The 23,812-nt window shown below is 54.3% G+C and overlaps 2 protein-coding genes across 8 annotated transcripts; one reads left to right on the forward strand and one right to left on the reverse strand.

Moving 5' to 3' along the window:
• Positions 1-120: 120 nt before the first annotated feature.
• Positions 121-6,570, reverse strand: PRRG2 (proline rich and Gla domain 2). 3 transcript variants are annotated; one of them, XM_087421355.1, is made up of 7 exons: positions 6,508-6,570; positions 4,979-5,076; positions 4,624-4,799; positions 4,413-4,452; positions 2,165-2,303; positions 1,209-1,361; positions 121-892 (listed from the first exon to the last, which is right to left on the reverse strand). In XM_087421355.1, the coding sequence occupies exons 2-7, from the start codon at positions 5,061-5,063 to the stop codon at positions 874-876; spliced, it is 612 nt and encodes a 203-aa protein (XP_087277481.1). In that variant the 5' UTR covers positions 5,064-5,076; positions 6,508-6,570; the 3' UTR covers positions 121-873. The 3 variants fall into 3 exon arrangements, with proteins under 3 accessions (XP_087277481.1, XP_087277482.1, XP_014650679.1); XM_087421356.1 differs by lacking the exon at positions 6,508-6,570 and adding an exon at positions 5,678-5,970 and having other exon boundaries at positions 4,624-4,796; XM_014795193.2 differs by lacking the exon at positions 6,508-6,570 and adding an exon at positions 5,678-5,968.
• NOSIP (nitric oxide synthase interacting protein) lies at positions 6,525-22,619 on the forward strand. Of its 5 annotated transcripts, none has more exons than XM_004440284.3 (9): positions 6,525-6,663; positions 16,562-16,632; positions 17,172-17,277; positions 18,332-18,413; positions 20,334-20,493; positions 20,567-20,685; positions 20,818-21,005; positions 21,120-21,228; positions 21,653-22,619. In XM_004440284.3, exons 2-9 carry the CDS (start codon positions 16,563-16,565, stop codon positions 21,722-21,724), a joined length of 906 nt encoding a protein of 301 aa, XP_004440341.1. In that variant the 5' UTR covers positions 6,525-6,663; position 16,562; the 3' UTR covers positions 21,725-22,619. The 5 variants fall into 5 exon arrangements, with proteins under 5 accessions (XP_004440341.1, XP_087277480.1, XP_087277478.1 ...); XM_087421354.1 differs by having other exon boundaries at positions 6,584-6,663; positions 16,534-16,632; XM_087421352.1 differs by lacking the exon at positions 6,525-6,663 and adding an exon at positions 11,305-11,469.
• Positions 22,620-23,812: the final 1,193 nt, after the last annotated feature.

Genomic DNA, 23,812 nt, shown 5'->3' on the forward strand with positions numbered 1-23,812 from the left:
CGCCGCCTCCTCCTCCTCTGCGCTCACGGTGCAGCCATCTTTGCACAAGGCGGCTGGGGGAGGGGGGAGGGGAAGGGGGGGCGGGCGGCGGGGTGTCTGGCTGCGCTCCGCTTCCTCCCACAATCCCGTGCAAATGCAAAAAAAAAAAAAAAGAGAGAGAGACACAGAGAGCAAGCAGGGCCTGGGGGTGTAGGGCGCTGCGTTTGTACAGAAAGCCAACTCCACCGCGCGCAGACGCGCCCGGGAACGCGGTTCAGTTTATTTGATTTTAATTTTTTTGCATTGTTTCACTTTTTTTGGTCTCCTTTCCAAAGGGTTTTTATTTAGGGGAAGAGCTCAACTCCAGTCCCCCGGGTGCAATGCGAGCCTGCCCCCACCGAGCACGCTTGCAAATATGCCCCCCACCCTGTCCCTGGGTTGCAAAGCGCCCCTGTGCGCGCACGAAGACATGCGTGTGCACAGGCGGGGCTCTGCGTGTGCGTGGCCCTGCGTGTGCGTGGCCCGTGGCACTTGGAAGGCGATGGCTATGTCACACCTGCACACGCGAGTCTGCACACCCGGCCTGCGCGCCTCGGTCCGAGTTTCCACGCACGCCTACCCCGGGGGCGGGGCTGACGGGTACCCCCACAGTCAGGAGAGCGTGGGGGCCCACGAAGGGCCAGGACCCCGGAACACCTCGGCCCGGGACAGGCGTGTATCCGTACGCGGCGGAAACACGTGTGCCAGGATAGGCGTAGGGCCAGAGCCGGACGACCCCTACTCCCACCACCCTCCAAGCTCAGCTCCGTCCAGAGTTTAAGAGGCCTGGGGGCTTCCGCAATCCAGTGTGAATCTGGGGCACGGTTCGGGGATCCCCGGCTCCGAAGCAGCTCTTCAGCGAGGCCTCCCGAGGCTGCAAGGGGAGGGGCACAGTGGGGATCAAAGACCCGGCTGTTTTTCCCCCCTCAACCAAGACCACTCCGACTCGCCCTGGGCGTCTCAGCCAATCCCGGACCCTCTGGGCACAAGACCCACCCTCCTATAAGGCTCCACACACACAGCGCTGGGCCACGCCCCCAGACAATTGCACAGGGTCCCGCCCCCGCGCTCCAAACCTCGCCCCGGATAATAGGCTCAGAATTCCAAGTCCCGCCCCTGAGCTCACGCCCCTCCTCCGGCAGGCCCCTCCCCTCTGCGCCCCGCCCCCGGGCAGACGCCCAGCCCTGTACCTGGTGTAGGGGGGCGGAGGTGCGTCGTGCACCCCAGATGCTGCCAGCGCCTGCTCGTAGGTGGGGAGGCCTGGGGGTGGGGGTGGAGGTGGAGGCAGGGGCGTCGGCGGGCCCAGAGAGCTCAGGGTACTCAGGGGGCTGACGAGCTCGGCCCTGGGGATAGAAGGTGCTCTCTTAGCAGGGGAAACCTACAGGATGGCGAGACTTGGGAGGAAGAAGATTTAGGCAGACAGAGATTCTGAGTGGTAGGGGGACAGAGGTGGAAGGGAAATGGACCAGGGAAATAGAGGGTCACTTGCAACCTGACCCTACACACAGAATGACAGGCAGACAGAGAAATCAACAACTGCTGAGACAGACTCTCATTCACAGACACACACGTTCTCCAGATACAGGCAGAGTAATGGAGAAAAAGCCAGCCCTGCAGAGAGGCAGGCTGACACACACAGAAACTGGCAGACACAACGCTGAAATAGTCACAAATTTCCCAGATCCACTCTCACAATAAATTCTTCCTCAAAACCCCCAGACCCCCTAGACTTCCAAGACTGCAAGCACCCTTAGACTCCGCCCCTGAGAATGACACACCTAGAAAACTCATCCAGACACACGCAAGCACAGGCTACACCCTGTCACCACAGAAACTGACATACCACAGACACCCAGAGGCCAGAGACTGCAGCCTCACCAGATACAAGACCCAGAGTGACAATTACACAGAAACCTGGTACTGCAGAGACAGGCAGGCAGCAAATGTTGATTGAGCTCCTACTGTGTGCCAGGGACAGAGGATACAGTCAGACAGACGGATGCCACAACTAGACGCACATCTCACAGACTCACTCTCCCTATGACTGTCTCCTCAGATCTTTCATCAGCGCCCACCTGCCCCCAATCCTTGGCCCATCTCTTTAGATCGACCCATCCTCTCCCTCCTCCTCCCTGAGGCCCCTTACTCTTGGGGACAGGGCTGCTGGCCTCGCCGCCGTCGTCGCCAACGCAGATACCAAAAGGCTCCCAGGCCGGCCAGGACAATGAGGAGGATGCCACATGTCAGACCCACAGCCAGGCCTGCTATGTCCACTCGTCCACGCCCTGCGGGGTGAGGGGAGCCACGGCCTCAGGGGCTGTCACCTCGCCCATCCAAACGCCTTTTCCCTGGGGGAGGAAGACTGGCCAAGAAACCACGCAGAGCTGGGGCCCCTTCCTAGCTGCGGGACCTCAGGCAACTCATCTCACTCATTTCTGGGCCTCCATTTCCTGCCCTGTAAAATGGGACCCATAACCCCGCCCTGACAGGTTGCCAAAATTCAACTAGATTATATAAATGCAGGAAGGGCCTGTGATAGCTTCATCGGGGACTAGAAAATACAGCAGCCGTATCCCCATGATGACAGAGGCCCCGCATTGGACATGGGGTGATTCAAGACCCTCCTGAGCAATCAGTCTGCGAAGACTGCAGTTGACACACTACAGGTAGGGGAAGGAGCTCCGAGGCCCCCACAGTGAGCACTGCCAGATTTAGCAAATAATAATATAGAACTCCAGGTTAAATGTGAATTTTAGACATACAATGAAAACTTTAGTGTAAGTATGTCCATGGGATATATGGGATATACTTATACTAAAAAAAAATTTGTGTGTATTTAAAATTCAAATTTAGGGGCTGGCCCAGTGGTGGAGTGGTTAAGTTCACAAGCTCTGCTTTTGTGGCCCGGGGTTCGCAGGTTCGAATCCCAGGCGCAGACCAACGTACCGCTCATCAAGCCATGCTGTGGTGGCATCCGATGTACAAAAAAATGGAGGAAGATGGGCACAGATGTTAGCCCAGGACCAATCTTCCTCAGCAAAAAGAGGAAGATTGGCAACAGATGTTAGCTCAGGGCCAAGCTTCCTCACCAAAAAAAAAAAAAAATTCAAATTTAACTCAAAGTGGGGGGTCCTTATTTTATCTGGCAACTTTGCCCCCTCTGGAATGCAACCTCTCTCACCAACCAGGCCTCTGAGGGGCATGCCTCAACTCTGGAAAAAGAGCAGAATCCACAGGAAGGCTTCTGAATTCACTAGAAGGCTGGGAAAAATTCATTTCTCAATGGAGGAATTTAGGGACCTCCCCTCAGTATCAGATTGCTAGTGTCTAGAACTCATGTGGACTCTTTGCTGAGGTCCAGCCCCTTGAGCAATCCAAGGCTTTGTGTCTGAGGATAAGGGGGGTACAGAGAGGACTCTGGCTTCGTGAGGCCTTGCTAGGTCTTGTTTGCTGGGGATACTTCCTGTAGCCCCAGGTAGCGGGGGTATGTCCTCAAACAGTAAACCCCAGGCTTTTAGCTCTCAGCAAAAAGTACTAAGAAGGCAAAGCCCTCGAAATTCTGACATGTTTCAGGTGGATGCAAGGAGCCACCAGGCCTTGATAGGCCTGTCACAAAGCAGTTACCTCCCCTAGCAACCAGGCTCCAATGTGCAGACTGCAGCCCAGACCTAGGGCTGGTTGCTAAGCAGCATCCACCCCTAGCAACCAGGCCACAAGGGGGTGGGGTGCCTGGTACCCGGAGGGGGTCCTCCAGTGGGCAGGAGGCCTTGGGTCCAGAGACTGGCTAGGTGTGGTTGCTAGGGAGAAGGCCTCCTTAGCAACCAGAAGGAGGCTGGGATGGGGCTGTGGGGGAGGGGAAGCCAGCCAGGTAGTGAGTGCTGCCGGCTTCCTTGGCTGGCCTGGCCAGGCCTTGTTGCTAAGGAGAAGCCCCCCCCTTAGCAACACAGCTGCAGCCATGATGGGGCCTCAGAACTCAGAGGAAGGGATGGAAGTGGGTGGACTGGGCAGGTGAGGACAGACATGCTTCCTCCACCTGGCCAGGCCCGGCCCCGTTGCTAGGGAGCAGCCCCCTGGCAACCAAGCTGCAGAAGGGGCTGGGGCTCTGGACTCCAAAGAGGGGCTCAGGTGGGCCACCGCCTCTGAGCCCTGAAGGGCCCCAGGGCTGTAGCCCCCTCCACCCACACTTCCCCCTTCCTGGGGACATGGGACCTCCTCTGAATAAGGTGCGGTGGGTTCCTCAGGCAGGGGCTCTAGTCTCAAAGGAGGGGATTCCTTGAACAACCACCTCCAGGAACTCAGGGAGCACAGAATGTGGGGTGGGGGATGTTGGTTCAGCCCCCATGGGAAGGGACTGCCTTAGCAGCCCAGAACAAGAGATCTTGGACCCCACTCACCTCCTTTGCCATTGTAGATGTAGTCCTCCCAAAAGCGCTCCTTGAAGGGGCAGGAGTAGAGAAGGCGGAAAGGCAGCGTGTCAACTGAAGGATTCCACACCCCCAACCAGCCTACCCTGATTTTTGAGACCCGAGGGAGGAGGGAGTTGAGGGCCAGGACACCCCAGGGCCTGGAAAGGATGGAGGGACTCCAGGGCCCCCAGGCCCTCACCGTCAGAGTATTGTCCTCAAAGTACTCCCTCGCCTCCTCCCAGGAACACCTCTCCTCAAGACACTCCCGTTCCAGGTTCCCCGGTGTGAAGAGCTCCAGGTCCCAGTGGTTGGCTCGTGGAATCCGACTCCGGCTGCCCAGAAAGTTCTGGGCCTCTGGAGACGCCAGGAAGACTTCTGGGCCCAAAGGACAGAAAAATGGAAGGTTCTTAAGACTGGGGACATTGAGGAACCTGAACCTAAGGGGATGGAGAGCTTTGGGGTCCCGGGGGAGGAAGGGACTAGAGGTAAGGGTTCCTCGGTCAAGGGAAGGTGCTGTCAGCATCTGGACACAGGCTGTTCCCCCAAACACTCACCTTGATCTTGCTCCCCACTGGGCGAGGTGTCCAGGCAGGCGATCAGTCCCAGGTAGAGCAGCAGCAGAGAGGGGGGGCCTCTCATATTTTGTGGACACCTGGTGTGGTACAGACCACAGGTATCTCAGCCCCTGGGGAACGAGGCAAGATCCCCTGCCAGGACTCTGGTCCATGACTCATAACAATAATAGCAGACACTTACGTAGCTGGTATTCTGGACCAGACACTGTTAAGGTAGTTTACCTATATCAACTCAGTTTCATTTTCACAGCAGTGCTATTATGATCTCCATTTTATAGATGAGGAAACGGACGCACGGAGAGGGAAAAGAACTTGCCCAAGGGCATACAGTTTGCAAGATTCAGAGGCAGGATTTGAAGGAAGGTAGTGTGCCTCCAGAGACTGGTGCAAGGAGCTTCTCTTTTTCTCCATTGTGTCTGCAGCACATAGCAGGTGTGCATAAAGGCGTCCATTGGTGATGGGAATTGCTTCCTTCCTGGTCATTTCCACGGATGCTTTTCTGTGTACCCATTGCCACATCCACCCACACAGATCAAAGATTGCAGGAGAGGCAAGAGCAGGGGCCTATATTCTTGGGTCCAGGGGCCCTGGACCCCTGAACTTCTGGGTCCCAGAGGAGTGGGGAGCCAGGAACCAGGGTCATCAAGCCAGGCTCTGCCTTTAGGGACATTCACTTACCTACTCAGACTTGCGAGCACTGTCCCCTCCTCTGTAATAGGGGCCTCCTGAGCCAGCTGTGGCCAGATGTGAAAGGGGGCAGGGGGAGGGGAGGGGAGAGGAAGGAGGAGGACCCTCGCTGCCTGCAATCAGCCCGATCCAGGTTTCTGGGCGAGGGGCGGGGCTTGCGATTACCTGCCCTGGGCGGGACTCAGGTAAGGGACAAAGTATTTAAAGGGACCTTATGATGAAGGGCCTAAGGTCCAGAGCTCCATAGGGAGGCCAGGGTCTCGGACACCGTGGGGGCACTTAGGCGACAGCATATGCACCTCCTCTCCTCCTACTCGGGCCCCCCCCGCCGTCTTCCTCCCCGCCCCCCCACCCGCAAGCTCGCCGTGCCAAGTTAGGGAAATAAACGTCTAGGTCTCCAGATATCTAGATATCTGGAAACTGGCGGGAGCTGTATGCCTTGGTCCCTGGGGGTAGGGTGTGCCATAGTAAATTCCTGTTTCCCGAGGTGATTTGAACGGCTTTGACTTCTGATTTCTCAATTGCTCCGTTTATAAAATGGGGACAGAGGAATTGTCCCTTCTCAATCGTCTCAACTTGCAGAAAGAAATGTGGATGATATACTTGGGGAAGTGGGCTTTCCAATCTCTGGGGGAAGTGGTTAGTCCTTAAACTCCGGCTTGGAGAGACGCAAAGCCTGGATACAAACAGGAAATTGCCCGCCCCGGGAAATACCTAGTATATACTAAGCGTGCCCCATATTCACGGCAATTTCACTAACCGGAACCTCTGAGTTGCCACTCACGTTTCCGGGGGGAGACAGAGCAAAAGGGAGGACTTACCCAGCCAGAAGAGATACCTCCGCAACTAGGGGCAGCTTTACTTCCGGTCTCTTCTGCCGGGCGGAAGTGGGCGGAGCGGAGAGGGAAAACAGCGCTCCTTTCCGGTGCAGGGGCACAGTTGGAGAAGCAACGAAAGAGCGAGGAGTCGTTTTTTAGGTGAGTTCTAGGTGGTGAAGGGATAGTGTTGCTGGGATCGCCTTCCCGCGGGCTAGAGTCCTGGGGTCCTGAGGGAGACAGGGACAGGATTTCGAATTCCCGACTCCCTGTCCATCATTAATAGACCGCTCCAGGCGCACCAGTTTGAAGCTGAACTACATCTCCCAGCACCCCGTGGGGGTAGCCAACCCTCCATCCGGCAGTTCTCCCGAGATTTGTTCCAAGATAGATGGCGATGGGCTGGGGGTCCCAGAGGAAGGAGGAGACTAGGACTCCTGGGGGCCCAAGGAGTGGGAGTTGAGGACGAGGACCCCTTTCCTGGCCTCGGTTTCTCGGACTGTGATGGGAAGGGCGGAGAAGGATTGTGCCGTCTCCCGCCGCCGCCTTCTCTGCACCTTTTGACAGCCTCTTCCCTCTCGGGGTTGGTGTAGGGTTTCACGTTTTCCTCGTGGCGCTTGGGGTCTGGTAGTCCTGGGTTCACATCCTGATGGTGCTGCTGATTCGGTGTGAATTTAGGCCTCGAAGCGTCCTGTAAGCAGTTTTACTTTAATATTTTATTATGAAAATGTTCCAACTTCTATAAAAATGAGAGAATAATGTAGAAATCCCTACAGCGCAGATTTACCAGTTAGTAATGTTTTTGCCGTATTGGCTGGGTATATATTTTTTAATTAAATATATAAAGCAAATCCTATTCATCATGACATGTCACCCCTAAGGATTTCAGGATGCATGTGTAAAAACTAGGGACGTTTTCTTACATGACCACAATACCGTTATCACACTTTACAAAAGCAACCGTAATTCCAGAATATCGCCTATTACTTGGTCAATAAGCCAATTATGTGTCTCAAAAATGCCTTTAAAAAAAATTTTCATTTGTTTGAATCAGAATCCAGTCAAGTCATTACTGTTGTGTCTCTTAAGTTGCTCTTAATTTCGGACTGCCCCCCCCCCCCACGCCAATCTCCCATCCTGGTTTTTTTCTTGGTGTAATTGATGCGTTGAAGAAACTAGGTCAGTTAGTCTGTTGATGGTTCCCCCATCTGAATTTGTCTTTTTGCCTCTCTCTAATCTCATTTCACTTATTCCGTGTGCTGGCTTCCTTTTTGAAAAATACCAGCTTTATTGGAATATAACATATTCCAACAATTCACATAACGTATAGTTCACCCATTTGAAGTGTACAATTCATTGGTTTTTAGTATATTCATGGAGTTCTGCAACCTTCACCACTGTCAGTTTTAGATCATTTTCATCACTCCAAAAGGAAATTCAGTACCCATTAGCTGTCACTCCCCATTCTCTCCTCCCCCCAGCCCTATGCAACCACTAATCTCCTTTCTATCTCTATGTATTTACCTAATCTGGACATTTCACATAAATGGAATCTTTTTTCTGACTGGCTTCTTTTACTTAGTACAGTGTTTTCAAGATTCATCCATGGGGCCGGCCCGATGGTGCAAGCGGTTAAGTGCGCGCGCTCTGCTGCCACGGCCCGGGGTTCTCCAGTTCAGATCCTGGTTGCGCTCCGACGCACCACTTGCCAAGCCATGCTGTGGCGGCATCCCATATAAAGTGGAGAAAGATGGGCACGGATGTTAGCCCAGGGCCAGTCTTCCTCAGCAAAAAAAAGAGGAGGGTTGGCAGATGTTAGCTCAGGGTGGATCTTCCTCACCAAAAGAAAAAAAAAAAAAGATTCATCCATTTTGTAGCATATTTGAGTACTTCATTCTTTTTATGGCTAATAATATTTCTTTGTATGTGATGTACTATATTTTGTTTATCCATTCATCAGTTAGTGGACATTTGGGTTCTTTCCACATTTTGGCTGTTACAGATAACGCTGCTATGAATATTTGTGTACAAGTTTTTGCCTAAACATATGTTTTCATTTCTGTTGGAAGTGGAATTGCTGAATCAAATGGTAACTCTCTGTTGAACCTTTTGAGGAACTGCCAGACTTGTCCAAAGTGGCCACTCTATTTTCAATTCCCACCCTCAGTGTATGAGGGTTCCAGTTTCTCCACACTTGTTATTATATGACTTTTTTTTTTTTTTCCCCCAAGAAGTTTATTTGGGCAGACCCCGGGGGTGGGGAGGGTCCCCCCTCTAGAAGAAGGTGTTGGGTATTATCTGACTTTTTGATTATAGTCAACCAAGTGGGTGTGAACAGGTGTCTCATTGTGGGTTTTTTTTTTTTTTAATTAATTAATTTATTTTTCCCCCAAAGCCCCAGTGGATAGTCGTATGTCATAGTTGCACATCCCTCTAGTTGCCGTATGTGGGACATGGCCTCAGCATGGCCGGAGAAGTGGTGTGATGGTGCGCGCCCGGGATCCGAACCCGGGCCGCCAGCAGCGGAGCACGCGCACTTAACCGCTAAGCCACGGGGCCGGCCCTTAACATTTTTAAATAATTGGAAAAAATCAAAGGATGAATAATATTTTGTGACCCATGACAATTATATGCGATTCAGATGGCAGTGTCCATAAATAAAGTTTTATTGGAACACAGCCATGCCCGCTCATTTACATAGTGTGCCTGGCTGCTTTTGCCATGCAAGGCAGAATTGAGTAGTCGTGACAGGGCCATATGGCCTGCCAAGTTGAAAATCTTTACTGTCTGGCCCTTTTTAGTTGATCCCTGCTATATCCTCTGAATTCCTAGAATCAGGAAATTAAATCTAAAGTCTTGATTAAATTTAGGTTCAGCCATTTTGGTGTGGCAGCTTCAGAGCTGGTGGCTTCCTGTTGCCTAACCCTCGTTGTCCCACTTTTAGGATGGTGAAACTGATCAGGGGCTTCAGATAGTGTTTATGGACTTAATGCTTGTTGCCTCCCTCCCCCAATTCATATACTGAAGCCGTAACCCCTAATATGACCATTTGGAGTTGGGGCCTCTAGGGAAGTAATTTAGGTTAAATGAGGTCGTAAGAGTGGGGTCCTGATCCATGGGGTTGATGTCCTTATAAAAGGAAGAGATGCCAGAAAGTGCTCTCTCTGCCCTGTGGCGACATAGCAAGAAGGCGGCCAGCCATGTGCAAGCCAGGAAGAGAGTTCTCACCAGAACCCCACCAGGCTGGCCCCTGGTCTCAGACTTCCAGCCTCCAGAACTGTGAGAAAATAAATGTCCGTTGCCTAAGGCCCCCAGTCTCTGGTATTTTGTCTTGGCGGCCCCAGCTGACTAATACAGGTAGGAAGAGTACAAACCTGCCATTGTCAAGCTACGTTTTCTGGCGAGGACTAGCACCCTGCGGATATCCAGTTCTCATCCATCTTTCTCTTAATGGCATCTGTTGACAGTCGTTGCCTGGATCACCTGTGTCATCAGGACTTGCAAAATGGTGGTTTCCAGTTCTATTATTCTGCCTACATTTTTTATTGGAGCCGTTTGTGTTTATCTTGAGCCAGATCCAAGAAGCAGTTGAGGGCAGTGACTTCATCCAAGTTCCCTTTTGAAAAGCTCCCCAGGGCTGGTCTGTCAAGGAATGGACTGAGGAAGAGACCAGTTAATCACTCTTCGCCTCCATTTCCTCCTCTATAAAATGGGGAGAACCCACCTCAGGAGGTTGTCATGAGGACTGGATGCGTTCAGACATGTGAAGGGCTTTGCAAAGGCTGGTGCATAAGTTTTTTTTTCTTTTTTTTTGTGAGGAAGATCAGCCCTGAGCTAACATCCGTGCTAATCCTCCTCTTTTTGCTGAGGAAGACCGGCTCTGAGCTAACATCTATTGCCAATCCTCCTCCTTTTTTTCCCCAAAGCCCCAGTAGATAGTTGTATGTCATAGTTGCACATCCTTCTAGTTGCTGTATGTGGGACGCGGCCTCAGCATGGCCAGACAAGTGGCGCGTCGGTGCGCGCCCAGGGTCCAAACCCGGGCCGCCAGCAGCAGAGCGTGCACACCCAACTGCTAAGCCACGGGGCCGGCCCTGATGCCTAAGTATTTGAAGGATGTGATGATCATTTCTGTTCCTTTAGTGCTGTTGTGATCAATGTTTTGATTGGTTGGGGGGTTGATTCATTGATTACACACCTCCACCAGCCCTAGGGTTGGAAGGGGTTAACTGAGCCAATCATGACCTCTCTGAGCAACGCCCCCAGGTGCCAGGCAATACTGGTCCAACCCAGGCCCTGTCCCTAGGGGCTCCTAGTCTGGAGGGGGAAATCCTGAGGGGCAGCAGCTATAATGGGGGTAACTCAGGGCGTTGTCAGAGCGTAAGGAACACCTAACTCAGCTTGGAGGGTCAGGCTTTCTGGAGGAGGTGACACCTTGAAGGAGCCTGGGAGGAAGAAGGGGACAGGATTTCCAGGGGAAGGACCAGACACACACTAGCTGTGCTGTTCCACACTGAGAGACCCCTACAATGCCTGAGGTCACTGCAGCCAGGTGGCACAGTGGATGGTCAAGGCTGCAGACTTGGATGCCTGTGTTAAACCCCGGCTGCACGACCCTGGGCACCTTCTCCATGCCTCTGTTTTCTCCTTCATAGCAACCTTTAGGGTTGTTGTGGAGTTCGGTGGAGTTAGTAGTGTAAAATGCTTCAAACAGGGCTGGGATCACCGAACTTTTTTTTTTTAATAATTTTATTTATTTATTTATGTTTTCCCCCCAAAACCCCAGTAGATAGTTGTACGTCATAGCTGCACATCCTTCTAGTTGCTGTATGTGGGACGCGGCCTCAGCATGGCCGGAGAAGCGGTGCGTCGGTGCACACCCAGGATCCGAACCCCGGGCCTCCAGCAGCAGAGCGCGCGCACTTAACTGCTAAGCCACGGGGCCCGCCCACCGAACTTCTTAAATAAGTATCAGCCATTGTTAATGGAAAATCTCAGATGCTCGCTCTCGCTCTTAGGGAACTCTCTCTTTCCTGCTTTCAACACGTCTTTTTCCTGTCTGTGATTTTCTTGGGTGTAATTAGCCCTTTGGGTTCCTTTAACACAGAGGCCTCTGCCCCCGGGGATGGCCTGCACCCGTCTGTCCGTGGACCATACACTGTTCTGGGGAGAGGGGCTTACAGCATCCTTTAGATCCTCAGAGGGATCTCTCACCCTGCCAAGAGGTTCAGACCACTAGTTCAGGATTCAAACCAACCAACTGCAGAAAAAGACAGTTGGGAGGTAATCAGGGAAATTTGAACACCAGCTGGACAGTAGATGATGTCAAGGAATTATTAATGTGTTAATGGTATCGTGGTCACGTCTGTAAGTCCTTCTGTCTCAGCATACGCTGTCTGTACTCTCCAGTACGGAAGCCACCAGTCCCAAGAGGCCATGGGGCACTTTGATATGTGGCTAGTGTCACTGAGGGGCTGAATTTTTTTTTTTTTTTGTGAGGAAGATCAGCCCTGTGCTAACACCTGCCAATCGTCTTCTTTTTTTGCTGAGGAAGACTGGCCCTGGGCTAACATCCGTGCCCATCTTCCTCCACTTTATATGGGATGCTGCCACAGCATGGCTTGCCAAGCGGTGCATCGATGCGCACCCAGGATCCGAACCGGTGAGCCCTGGGCCACCACAGTGGAGCGCGCACACTTAACCACTTGGGCCACCGGGCTGGCCCTGAATTTTTTAATTATTTGGTTTTAATTCAAATTTAAGCACCGATTTTTTTTTTTTTTTTTTTTTGCTGAGGGAGATTTGCCCTGAGCTAACATCTGTGGCCAATCTTCCTCTATCTGTGGGTCGCCGCCACAGCATGGCTGATGAGTGGTGTAGGTCCGCACCCAGGAACCAAACCCAGGCTGCTGAAGCGGAGTGTGCCAAACTTAACCACTAGGCCACCAGGCCGGCCCCTGAGCTCCGATATTTGATTCAGTTATTGGAAAGCTTTTACGTACGTTTGGAACAACCAGAGTACGTGAAGATCTGTTTGCAACTGTAAATGTTATGAAACCCAAATATAGAACAAATATCTCCAATGAAAATTTAGTGTCTAAACTGAGATGTGTTGAAAGAGTAAAAAATACTCTGGATTTTGAGGACTTCGTATGAAAACAAGAATGGGTTGGCTTTTAGTCTCGGATTGCGACCTTCCTGGGAGGGCTGCCAGTTGGCACATGGTTAAGAGGGCGGCTCCAGAGTCTGGCTTCCTGGGTTCAAGTCCGTGGCTCTGCCACTTCCCAGCTGGGGGCTTCCGAGAGCCTGTCCTCGCCCCTGTTACAGGGGGATGGTGATACACAATAGCTGATGGCATTTTAGATGTGTCTTCTCTGAAATACTAGCAACAGTAGATGGCAGTAGTTCTGTCTTCTGTTTTGAAATTGGCCTCACTAAGGAGACAATATAGCGCAGGAGTGCAAGTTCAGAATCCAGAGAAATCCTGGCACCACCACCTGCCCACCCTTCCACCCTAGGCTGGCGGTCCTCAAATTTTGCTCTCAATCCAAAGAGCTTTTGTTTGTGTGAGTTCTCTCTCTCAAGATTTGCCACATTAGAAATTAAAAATTTTTTTGAGATATATTTCACACCACAAAATTCACCCATTTAAGATACAATTCAGTGGTTTTTAGTATATTCACTATTTTGTGCAACCATCACCACTTTCTGATTCCAGAACATTTTCATCACCCCAAAAAGAAACCCCATACCCCTTAGCAATCACTCCCATTTCTCTTTTTCCCAGCCTGTGGCACCCACCTGTCTACTTTCTGTCTCTATGGATTTGCCTATTCTGGACATTTCGTATAAACAGAATCAACAGTATATAGCCTTTTGTACTTGGTTTCTTTCTTTCTTTCTTTCTTTTTTTTTTTTTTTTCCGCTGAGGATGATTGGCCCTGAGCTAACATCTGTGGCCAGTCTTTCTCTGTTTTGTATGTGGGTCGGCACCACAGCCTGGCTGCTGACGAGTGGTGTAGGTCTGTGCCTGGGAACTGAACCCACGCTGCCAAAGTAGAATGCACCAAACTTAACCTCTAGGCTACCGGGCTGGCCCTGTACCTGGTTTCTTTCACTTAGCATAACATAACAGACATTTGTAAAACCCAGGGATGCACAAGCACACATTCAGTTAGCTGTCACAGTGATGACATTCTCCCATGTCACACAGCCTCCAGAAAACTATACTCATGACACAGTAAGAAGACCAAAGGCAAATACATTTTAACATTATGGGAATAGTTTTGTGGACCCCCTGAAAGTATCTTAGGGACCACCAGGGTCCCTGGATCTTAGTTTGAGAACCACTGCCCTAAGGAGATGGCTTTGCTTCTAAGCCTCAGTTTGCCCATCTGCAAAGTGGAGATGGGATGGACTTCAGAGGGTAGTGAGGTTGGACGATGGATGAGATAGGGGTGTGAAGAGTTGGTATGTGGTCTGGCATGAAGCAATGTTCCTTGTGATGATTCCCATTATCTCCTGGCAAAGTAAAAAAATGCTCCCTTTATAGCTGTTCCTCTTACTCTTGGAGGGAAAACGTCCCGGTCCGTGAAGCCAAAGAGCACAGAAACCCCTGTTCCTGGCCACAGGACCGGCAGCCCAGTGCCAAATACCGCAGAGGGTCAGGGCAGTTGACAACTAAGAATAGAGTGGGGAATTTGTCCATGAGGAGGACAGCGCGACCTTCACGAGTGGCAGTTGGGGGTGCTGGGGCGGAAGCCACGACGGAGGAGCGGGTGGCAGGCGCTGGACACTTGCTCAGAAGCCGGGGGGGTGAGGGGAGGTGGGAGGAGGGGCCGTGGGTCAAGTTGGGTGTTGGACCAAGGTTAGCTTCTGTCAGCCACACTGGCCGCTACTGCGGTGATAGAAATGTTCCGTGTCTCGACTGGGGTGGGGGTTACGAGGATGTAGACGTTTGTCAACACGCTTCAGACTGCATCCTTAAGGTCTGTGCATCTATTCTATGTAAATATACCCCAAAACAAAAATTGGCTTGTGGGAGGAAGACGCCACTAGGAGGAGCGCGAGAGCCATAGCTCAGACAGAGGTTTGCAGTTCAAGTTTTGAACGTGAAAGGCAAGTTGTTGAGAGCAGCCAGAAGGGGGAAATAAAGATGAAGTTGCTGTTCACATTTTGGAAGCCCTTGGTTGTGCCCCCAGCTTCCACCCCTGCCTTCTGGACCCTCCCTGCAGCCAGAGAGCCCAAGAGAATGTTTCCTGAACCCCCGCTGTGTGCCAGGCTCTGAGCATGCCCCCATTCCGTCCTCATAGCCATCCAGTCCCATCAGCCAGATTCCCCAGTTATCCCCACTTTTACCAAAAGAAACTGGGGCTCAGAGAAAGGGAGTCACCAGTCCAGAGTCACACAGCCTTGGGGGCCGACCTTGGAGTCAAGCCCAGGCAGAAGGTCATACTGTTGAATCCTCCGCACGCTGATCCATACAACCCCCTTCTTGTTTCATTTACTTATTCTTGTTTATCCCCTAGTTAATCCCCTCCGCTACACGGGCACCCATTCTAATGTGTGGTCCTTTTGTTTGTAGGTCGTTGAAAAAACGTATCGTTTTGAGCATGCATAGATTGTTAGCGATCCCGTTTTATTTCTTACCTTTTTCACCCAGCATTGTGGGTTTTTTTGTGTGTGTGTGTGTGAGGAAGATCAGCCCTGAGCTAACATCTGCCAATCCTCTTTTTTTTTTTTTGGCTGAGGAAGACTGGCCCTGGGCTAACATCTATGCCCATCTTCCTCCACTTTATATGGGACGCTGCCGCAGCATGGCTTGCCAAGCGGTGCATTGGTGCGTGCCTGGGATCTGAACCGGCGAACCCCGGGCCGCCGCAGCGGAGCGCACGCACTTAACCGCTTGCGCCACCGGGCCGGCCCCAGTATTGTGGTTTTAAGATCCACCCATGATGCTTTGTACACACCTAGTCGGTTGCATTTCACGGCTGGGTGGTTTCCAGGATGGAGAGTTACCATCCGTTCTCCCAGGGAGGGCCATTGAGTTGTCGACTGCCCTCCGGTATGAAGAACACCAGCGTGAGCATCCTCGTCCACGCTCCCTGTGGATGTCTCTGAAAATGTCTTTGGGGCACATACACCCCAGGGCAGAACTGCCTCCCTTTACTTTGCAAACGACTGCCAGCCTGTTCCGATGCTAACCACGTCCGCTCTCCCCCAAGCATGGCCCGAGGGGTCCTGTGACTGACCCCCACGTCCCCACCAAGCCTTGGTCTTACTCATCTTGCAAGTTTCGCCCGCCAGCCTGACAATAGGTGGCAAGTGGTACCTCGCTGTGGTTTTCGTTGGAGGAGAGTTTGGGCATCTCTCCATACTCTGCTTAGTCTGTAAATTTCCTTTTCATATCCTTTGCTCGTTTCCCTTTTTGGGGTGGCTGGTTTTTTTCTTGTTGATTTGCCAGAGTTCCACGGACATTCATTTCTGCTGTAACACTTGTGAAAACTCAAGAATTTATTCCAGTGTGATCGATACATCAGGGAACAATTTGAGCATAACGCAAATTCCACCTTTGCTGCAAATCCCAGTGGTTTCATCCACCAGAAAGACCAGTGGAACCCAAGACCTGCGCTCAGTTGAAATGAGCATGTAATCATACACAGAGCACACATGCACACGCACCCTGAACATCCCCCAGGCACCCCAGTTCCCCACGTGTGTCAGGAGCCACACCTATCCGCATTTGGTGCTAAAACTTTCCATCGGATTTCAGATCGCCCTCCTTCCACCACCTCACAGAAACTTACAAGGTGCACCCCTTCCGACACCCACTTCTACAAGCTAACTTTAGGTCGTTTTCAAGGTAGAGTGCCATATTTTTTTTTGGAGTGTGTAGGTATTTCTTCACCAGTTAACGTGTGTAAAACTGTCCTCCCCTGCCCCACCCCCAGCTATCCCCTCTGGGGGGCAGATCAGCTCTGAGGGCCATAAGGGTCCAGTCCTCCTCAGGCAGGCCCCCTCTGGCCCCCACAGCCCTGCCACCGTCCCTTCCTCGCCCCAGGATGACGCGGCATGGCAAGAACTGCACGGCGGGGGCCGTCTACACCTACCACGAGAAGAAGAAGGACACAGGTACTGGGGTGGGGGCCCGCCATCTCACTTTGCACCTCTGTTTGTGTGTGTCTCTATCCCCCGACCATGTAAGAGCCCATACCATCCAGCCACCCCCTCCCCCCATGTGGTGGGCACTGCGTTAAGTGCCTCGTGTACGTGAACTCATCCAACCCCGCCCAACTTCTCGAGGAGGGAAGGGTCGCTGTTGTCATGGCCATATTCCAGAGGAGGAAGCGGAGGCCCAGAGAGGTTCAGGCACTCGAGCTTGGTCACAGAGCCAGAGGGGCCAAGCGGAGTCAGTGGCGGGCCTCTCCACGGAGCTGCCTCAGGGATGGGCCCTGCGTGACAGCCTGTCACTTGCCCTCTGGGATTAACCCCTTCCTGTTGTGCAGCCCCTGCCCCCAACACAGGGACACAGAGACACACAGCCCACACTCTTGGCGGCCTGTTTCTCTCTGAGTCCCCCCATCGCTGAGTTCTCTCTGTGTCTCTCTCTTGGGGTCTGGAGAGGGGCATGTCTCCCGTCCCTTCATTCTTCTGCCCGTCTCTGTCCCCAGCGGCCTCAGGTTATGGGACCCAGAACATTCGACTGAGCCGGGATGCTGTCAAGGACTTTGACTGCTGCTGCCTCTCTCTGCAGCCCTGCCACGACCCCGTTGTCACGTGAGCTGGGAACATGGGTGGCGAGGACAAGGGGACTGCAGGGAGGGGCTGCATGCCTGGGTCTGGCCATCGCACAGCCAGGGCACCCTGGGCAAGCCACTTAACTGCTCAGAGCCTCAGTGTTCTCATCTGAGACATGGGTATGATCCCATTATCTGTTCCGTGGGGTGTGGAAAAGAAGACATTCGTAGTAGAGGGTGGGGCTCTTGGAACATCATCACCTGGCCCATAACAACGGATCACGTGTGGGACACTTACATTACCTGCCTCTTATGGTCTGGCAAAGGCTTCAGCCAGAGAATGGGTATAAGGTATTTGGTCCAGTGACTCGATAAGTGCTTGATTACATGTCTATTTCCCAGAGATAGTGATGGAGTAAACTGTGGTTCAGGTCCGTGAGGCCACCCTTAGGTTCAGTGATTCGCTAGAAGGACTCACAGGACTCAGCAAAGCTGCTCTGCTCACAGTGACAGTTTATTACAGCGAAAGCACACAGATTAAAATCAGCCAAGGGAAGAGGTACATGGGACAGAGTCCGGGAGAGACCAGCTTCCAGTTGTGTCTCCCAGTGAGCTGTAGGAGCAGCATTAATTCTCCCAGCAACAGCGTGTGACAACGTGCACGGTGTGTCGCCTACCCGGGAAGCTCACCCGAGCCTTGGTGTCCAGGGTTTTTACTGGGGGTTGGTCATGGAGGCCTGGCTGCTGTGTGGCAGACCTTGGTCTCCAGCCCCTCCAGATGTCGAGCTGATACCACATCGCCAAGCTCCTCAGGGGAGCAAAGACACTTTTATCAGGCGGGACATTCCAAGGGCTTAGAGGTTGTCTCCCAGGAGCTGGTCAAGGGCGTTTGTTTAGAACACGCAGGGTTTGGACAACCCAGGCCTACTGAGCTCACCTTGACCGCACACGATTTGCCTACACGTCAGACAGCAGAGCTGCTGCCTGTGAGATGCCGCGTGGGTGCCCAGGGCAGGGAGCCGATGTTGGCATCGTTAACCCCTGGCTGTGTGGCCTGGGTCAGGCCCGTTTTCTTATCCAGCCTGTCTCTGCAGGCCGGATGGCTACCTGTATGACCGGGAGGCGATCCTGGAGTATATTCTGCACCAGAAGAAGGAGGTCGCCCGGCAGATGAAGGTGATGGGCTGGGAGAAGGGGGCACATGCCTGGGTGGGTGGTTGGGATGCTGGGCTCACAAGCAGAGCCACTCTGGGCCTCCCCCTAAGTCCCTTTTCCCCTCTGGGCTGCTGCCTGTGCTGTTCCTTCTGCCTGGTGCACCGTCCCCACCCACTGTTCCTGCTTCGGTCCTTCTCATTCTCCAGGTTTCAGCCCAGGCCTTGCCTCCTCTGACCTCCTAATAGTCCGGGGCTCTCAGGGTCTGCCCTCGTCACCTCTTCTCTTGCCACTTGTCACAGTTGTGACTCCACGTGGCTGTCTGACATGTGTCCACTACCCCACCAGATGGCAGGCCCCAGGGGCAGGGGGCGGGTCTCTCACCCACCCCGTGGCCCTAGGTTCTCGTTAAATACTTGTTAAATGAGTGGATGTCACCTCATCTCTCCAGGCCTCAGTTTCACTGTCTCTAAAATGGGCCGACAGGGCCAAATTAGAGGACGCTGCAGGGCACGTGGAACATGCTCACAGAACAGAATTCTCGAGGCAGTTACTTGGAGCCAGGCCCACCTTCCACAGGTGGACTCATTTTGTGGGTGGGGGGCCACCCTGCTTTCTCACCATGTTTGAGGCACAGCTGGTGCATCTCCCTCCTCCTCCTGCCGGGTTTTCCAGAGCTCGGGAAACACTGAGGGTCAGATTCTGGTTGGGCTTTTGTCTTGAGTGAGTGGCTTCCCCTGTGCCCATGTCCTCCCCACAGCCTGGTGGCTGACTGGGCACTGCCTCATCATGGGGACCCTGTCAGAGGCCCTCAGGAGCATGAGTCTCCGTCACTGTTCCCTCCTCACTCAGCTGGGTGGCCCGGGGCAGTGTCACAGCTCAGCACTGCGGTAACCCCTCTTTGTCCTCACGCACTGCCTGCGTGTCCTCACGTCCTCACGCACTGCCTGCGCGTCCTCATGTCCTCATGCACTGCCCGTGCATCTTCTCATCCTCACATACCGCCTGTGCATTCATGGCTCCATAAATGTTAGCTGCTTGTTAATCTCCTGGAACCTGAGCCCCTCAAGGGACGGAACGGAGTCCGCATCCCCTGTGCCAGGACAGGGTCTACAGTACATACACAGTATGATAACTAAATTAGTACATATACTATATAATAAATACAATATGGCCCATGGGTAACATTTACTGAGCACTTACTATGTGCTGGGCAAAGTTCTACATGTTTAAAAAACCATCCTGGGGCCAGCCCACGTAGCGGTTAAGTTTGCTTGCTCCGCTTCAGCAGCCTGGGGTTCACAGGTTCGGATCCTGGGCGCGCACCCACGCACCGCTTGTCAAGCCATGCTGTGGCGGTGTCCCATATAAAGTAGAGGAAGATGGGCACGGATGTTAGCCTGGGGCCAGTCTTCCTCAGCAAAAAGAGGAGGATTGGCAACAGATGTTAGCTCAGGACTAATCTTCCTCAACAACAACAAAAAACCAAAACCATTGTGTGTGAGCCTCCAAGGTAGGTCGCCATTGTTAGCCCATTTTACAGATGAAGAAACTGAGGCCAGGAGCGGTCACAGAGCTAATCAGTGACAGAGGCAGGGTTTAAGCTCCAGCCAAGCTGTTGATAAACCATTTCTGTTGCCAAGGAACAAAGAAGCCACTGAATCCCAAATCAGCTAAACACGAAAGGACCTCTGTGCCCTGCAGTAGGGGAAGGGACAAGCAAAGGCAGCAGAGCCACACATGCAGATTAAAGGTGCACACCCAAGGGGTCACCAACCTCTACCAAACAGTGCCTCTGCCGGGACTGTCCCCCACCCAGGGGGACAGGCCTCAGTTTACCCACCTGTGAAATGGAAAGCACCACCCCAACCCCCCCCCCCCAGGGTGCCCCAAACCCACAAGCCCCAGGAGGATGCCGGTGCTCTTCTCCCCTGCTGCCCGCAGGCCTACGAGAAGCAGCGGGGCGCCCGGCGGGAGGAGCAGAAAGAGCTGCAGCGGGCGGCGGCGCAGGACCAGGTGCGGGGCTTCCTGGAGAAGGAGGCGGCCATCGTGAGCCGGCCCCTCAACCCCTTCACGCCCAAGGCCGCCTCGGGGACCGGCCCAGGTGAGGGGGAGCGGACCTGCGGGCGGGTGGGGGTCCCGCGGGGCCCGGCATCCGAACCGCTGTCACCCCGCAGACGATGCCCGAGCCGGGCCCAGCGCGGGCCCCGCAGGCAAGGACAAAGACACAGCGCTGCCCAGCTTCTGGATCCCGTCGCTGACCCCCGAGGCCAAGGCCACCAAGCTGGAGAAGCCGGTGAGCACCGCCTGCGAGCGCCCCTGCGCGCACTTGGCCAGAGAGGACCAGGGTCCCCCAGCGTCCCGAGGGCCCCATCCTCCCTCCCCCGCCGCAGCCCTGCGCTGACCCTGCCGCCCTCCCGCCCCGCAGTCGCGCACCGTGACCTGCCCGATGTCGGGGAAGCCGCTGCGCATGTCGGACCTGACGCCCGTGCGCTTCACGCCCCTCGACGGCTCCGTGGATCGCGTGGGGCTCATCACGCGCAGCGAGCGCTACGTGTGCGCCGTGACCCGCGACAGCCTGAGCAACGCCACGCCGTGCGCCGTGCTGCGGCCCTCGTGAGGCCCCCGGGGGGACGGGGGTCTGCGGGGCTGGGCGGGCTCGGGGGTGTGGCTGCCCCTCTTCCGGGCGGGGCCTCTGGTCGGCGTCGCCCACCGTCACTCTCACCGCAGTGGGGCCGTGGTCACCCTCGAGTGCGTGGAGAAGCTCATTCGGAAGGACATGGTGGACCCGGTGAACGGGGAGAAGCTCACGGACCGCGACATCATCGTGCTGCAGCGGGTGAGCGCGCCACGCCCCCGCCCCGAGGCCTGGTCACTTCACCTTTCTGACGCCTGCCCTTACCCCGGGACTCCGCCTTCCTCCCAGAAGGCCCGCCCCTCCAGGCCCAGCCCCTTTGCCCCAGGCCCCGCCCCTACACCCCCTCCTACTCCGGGACTCCGCCCTCCTCCCAGAAGGCCCGCCCGTCCAGCCCCGGCCACGCCCCTGCAGCCCCAGGCCCCTCCCCCACGCCCACTCCTACCCCGGGACTCCGCCCTCCGCCCAGAAGGCCCGCCCCTCCAGGCACGGCCCCGCCCCTTTGCCCCAGGCCCCGCCCCCTTTCCTAGCCGGGGTTCTGCTTCGCGTTGCGGGCTTCGAGTGCCCCACGGCCGGCTGCTGGCCCGGCCACCTCCACCTTGGCCTTCTCCCCCGCGCCTCCCTGCAGGGCGGCACCGGCTTCGCGGGCTCTGGAGTGAAGCTGCAGGCAGAAAAGTCCAGACCGGTGATGCAGGCCTGAGTGCGGGGGACCAAATAAACGGGCTGGGACGCGACCGGCCGTGTGGCGCCTTCCTTCGCCGCCCTGAGCCCCGGGGACGCGGCGGGCGCGGAGCCGGGCCGCGCAGGCAGCGCTGGGGTGCGAGTTAGAAATTGTGGGCTAAGACTGTTTGACGAGGTCTCAGGTTAAGAGTAAAATCCAATTGGACGCCCAAGTGCACAGCGTTAAACGCATCCTTCTGAGTTCTGCCGACTTGAAGGCGCTGAGATGTCAGGCGCCTCTCCCGGAGTCAAGTGTGATCAGACCCCCAGAGGCAGTAGAGAGCTGTGCGAGTGAGCACCGGGCACCGGTCTCTGGAAGGTGGTCAGGACACCCTCCCCCAGCACTTGGTGGGGGAGAGGAAGAGGAAACCGCAGAGGCGGAGGCCGCGGGGGAGGGGCGGGTTTGAGGAGCAGAGCACGTGAGGGGAGAGGGCGGAGGGGAGGTTGGAGGGGTCTGCCCTGGTGGACCTGCCTGCAGCTCAGACCTGACCAGGAGTGCGCGGCAGCCCTTGAAGCTTTGTTGTTTGTGTGTAAGATTGGCTCTGAGCTAGCGTCTGTTGCCAGTCCTCCTCTTTTTGCTGAGGAAGATAAGCCCTGAGCTAACATCTGTGCCCATCTTCCTATTTGTATATGGGATGTCGCCACACATGTCCTAATGAGTAGTGCATAGGTCCGTGCCCAGGATTTGAACCTGCAGACCCCGGGTGCCCAAAGGGGAGTGCGCGGCCTTAACCACTACGCGACTGTGCTGGCCCCAAAACTTTGTTTTTCATAACTGTGAATCACAAAGCACTCTCTGGGTGGTGTGGAAACCAGAGCATACAAACAAAAACGAAAAAAATAAAGACTTAACATTCCCACCTCCCTGAGCGATACCCAGATCCTGTCCTTCTAGGTCTTTCTCTGCGTGCACACACACGAGTTTTTTCCGGCCAAGTGAGATCTCGGTGTACGTACTGTGCTGTTCAGTGAGCAATCTCTGCCTTTTCATTTCGGTAGAAGGTCTTGTCATCTAATGCCTAGACTCAATTCAAAGGACCAGGAAGTGTCCTTGACGGCTATTTGGTTAAGCCTGGGTCTGGTGCAGGACTGGTGGTGCATCTGGCTACAGGGAAATGTTTTAGCAGGAGGGTGGGTGGTGTCATCCTTGCACCCTGGGGAGCCCCCCAGACCCAGCATTTGCTCCCCTAGACACTTCTAGACCCTTCCATTGGTCCGTAAGAGTCCTCACCCACCACTCTTGGGCCCACAGTCCCTGGAAACTGCCCCAGTTGCTGCTGACATTCAAGGAGCCCTCCATGGGCCTGTCAATCTATGGTTTCCTTGAATCCTTGCCACAGTCCTGGGAGAGGGATGCTTGTACCTATTTCGCAGAACAGCCCACTGAGGCTGAAAAGACGAAACAGCCAAAGTCACACTGCTCAAGGCCCTGGCGGAAGCCAAGTTCACCCAGAGGTCAACCACCCTCACCCCCAACTCCGCCACCCTTCCCCCATCCTTTGTACCCTCTCCCCTAGCTATTCCCACACTGTTGCCCCACAGACCTCTCCACCTTAGCAAGCTCCCACCCCATCCCTTTACACCCACAGTGCTTCAAATCACCCCTCCCCTAAACACCCCCAGTCCTTGCCTTCTTTCCCAAAAGCCCTCAACCGCCCCTCAGTCCTTCCAATTTTCTCTCAGCCCCCTCAAGGACTGCAGTCTTGTTCATGGGTGGTACAGACCACCCCCCACCCCAAATAAAAACTTCAAGGATTTTCAATCTTGCACCTTTATTTCCACAAGGAACCTAAATCTCCACTCTTATTCCGAGGCCCTTTGGGCCACCCTTTGTGGGAATGGGCCGGGGTGTGTGACAAGGTCCTCTCTCCAAGAAATAGGGTTTGTTTAAGGTCTCAAAGGTAACAAAGAGAGGAAGCCAAAGTCACACCGCAGGAGAAGGGAGAGACAGGAAGTGGAGACAAATCTTGCCTTTTCTCAGCAGAAGTTCCCCAGACCTCGGTCTAAAGTTTAGAGCAAGAAATGGGCGGGGTGTGCCTGCTGGCGGCTCCAGCCTCAACAGACCCAC

This window comes from Ceratotherium simum, chromosome 33 (assembly GCF_057802395.1).
Source record: "Ceratotherium simum simum isolate JZ-2026a chromosome 33, ASM5780239v1, whole genome shotgun sequence".
NCBI lineage: Eukaryota > Metazoa > Chordata > Mammalia > Perissodactyla > Rhinocerotidae > Ceratotherium > Ceratotherium simum.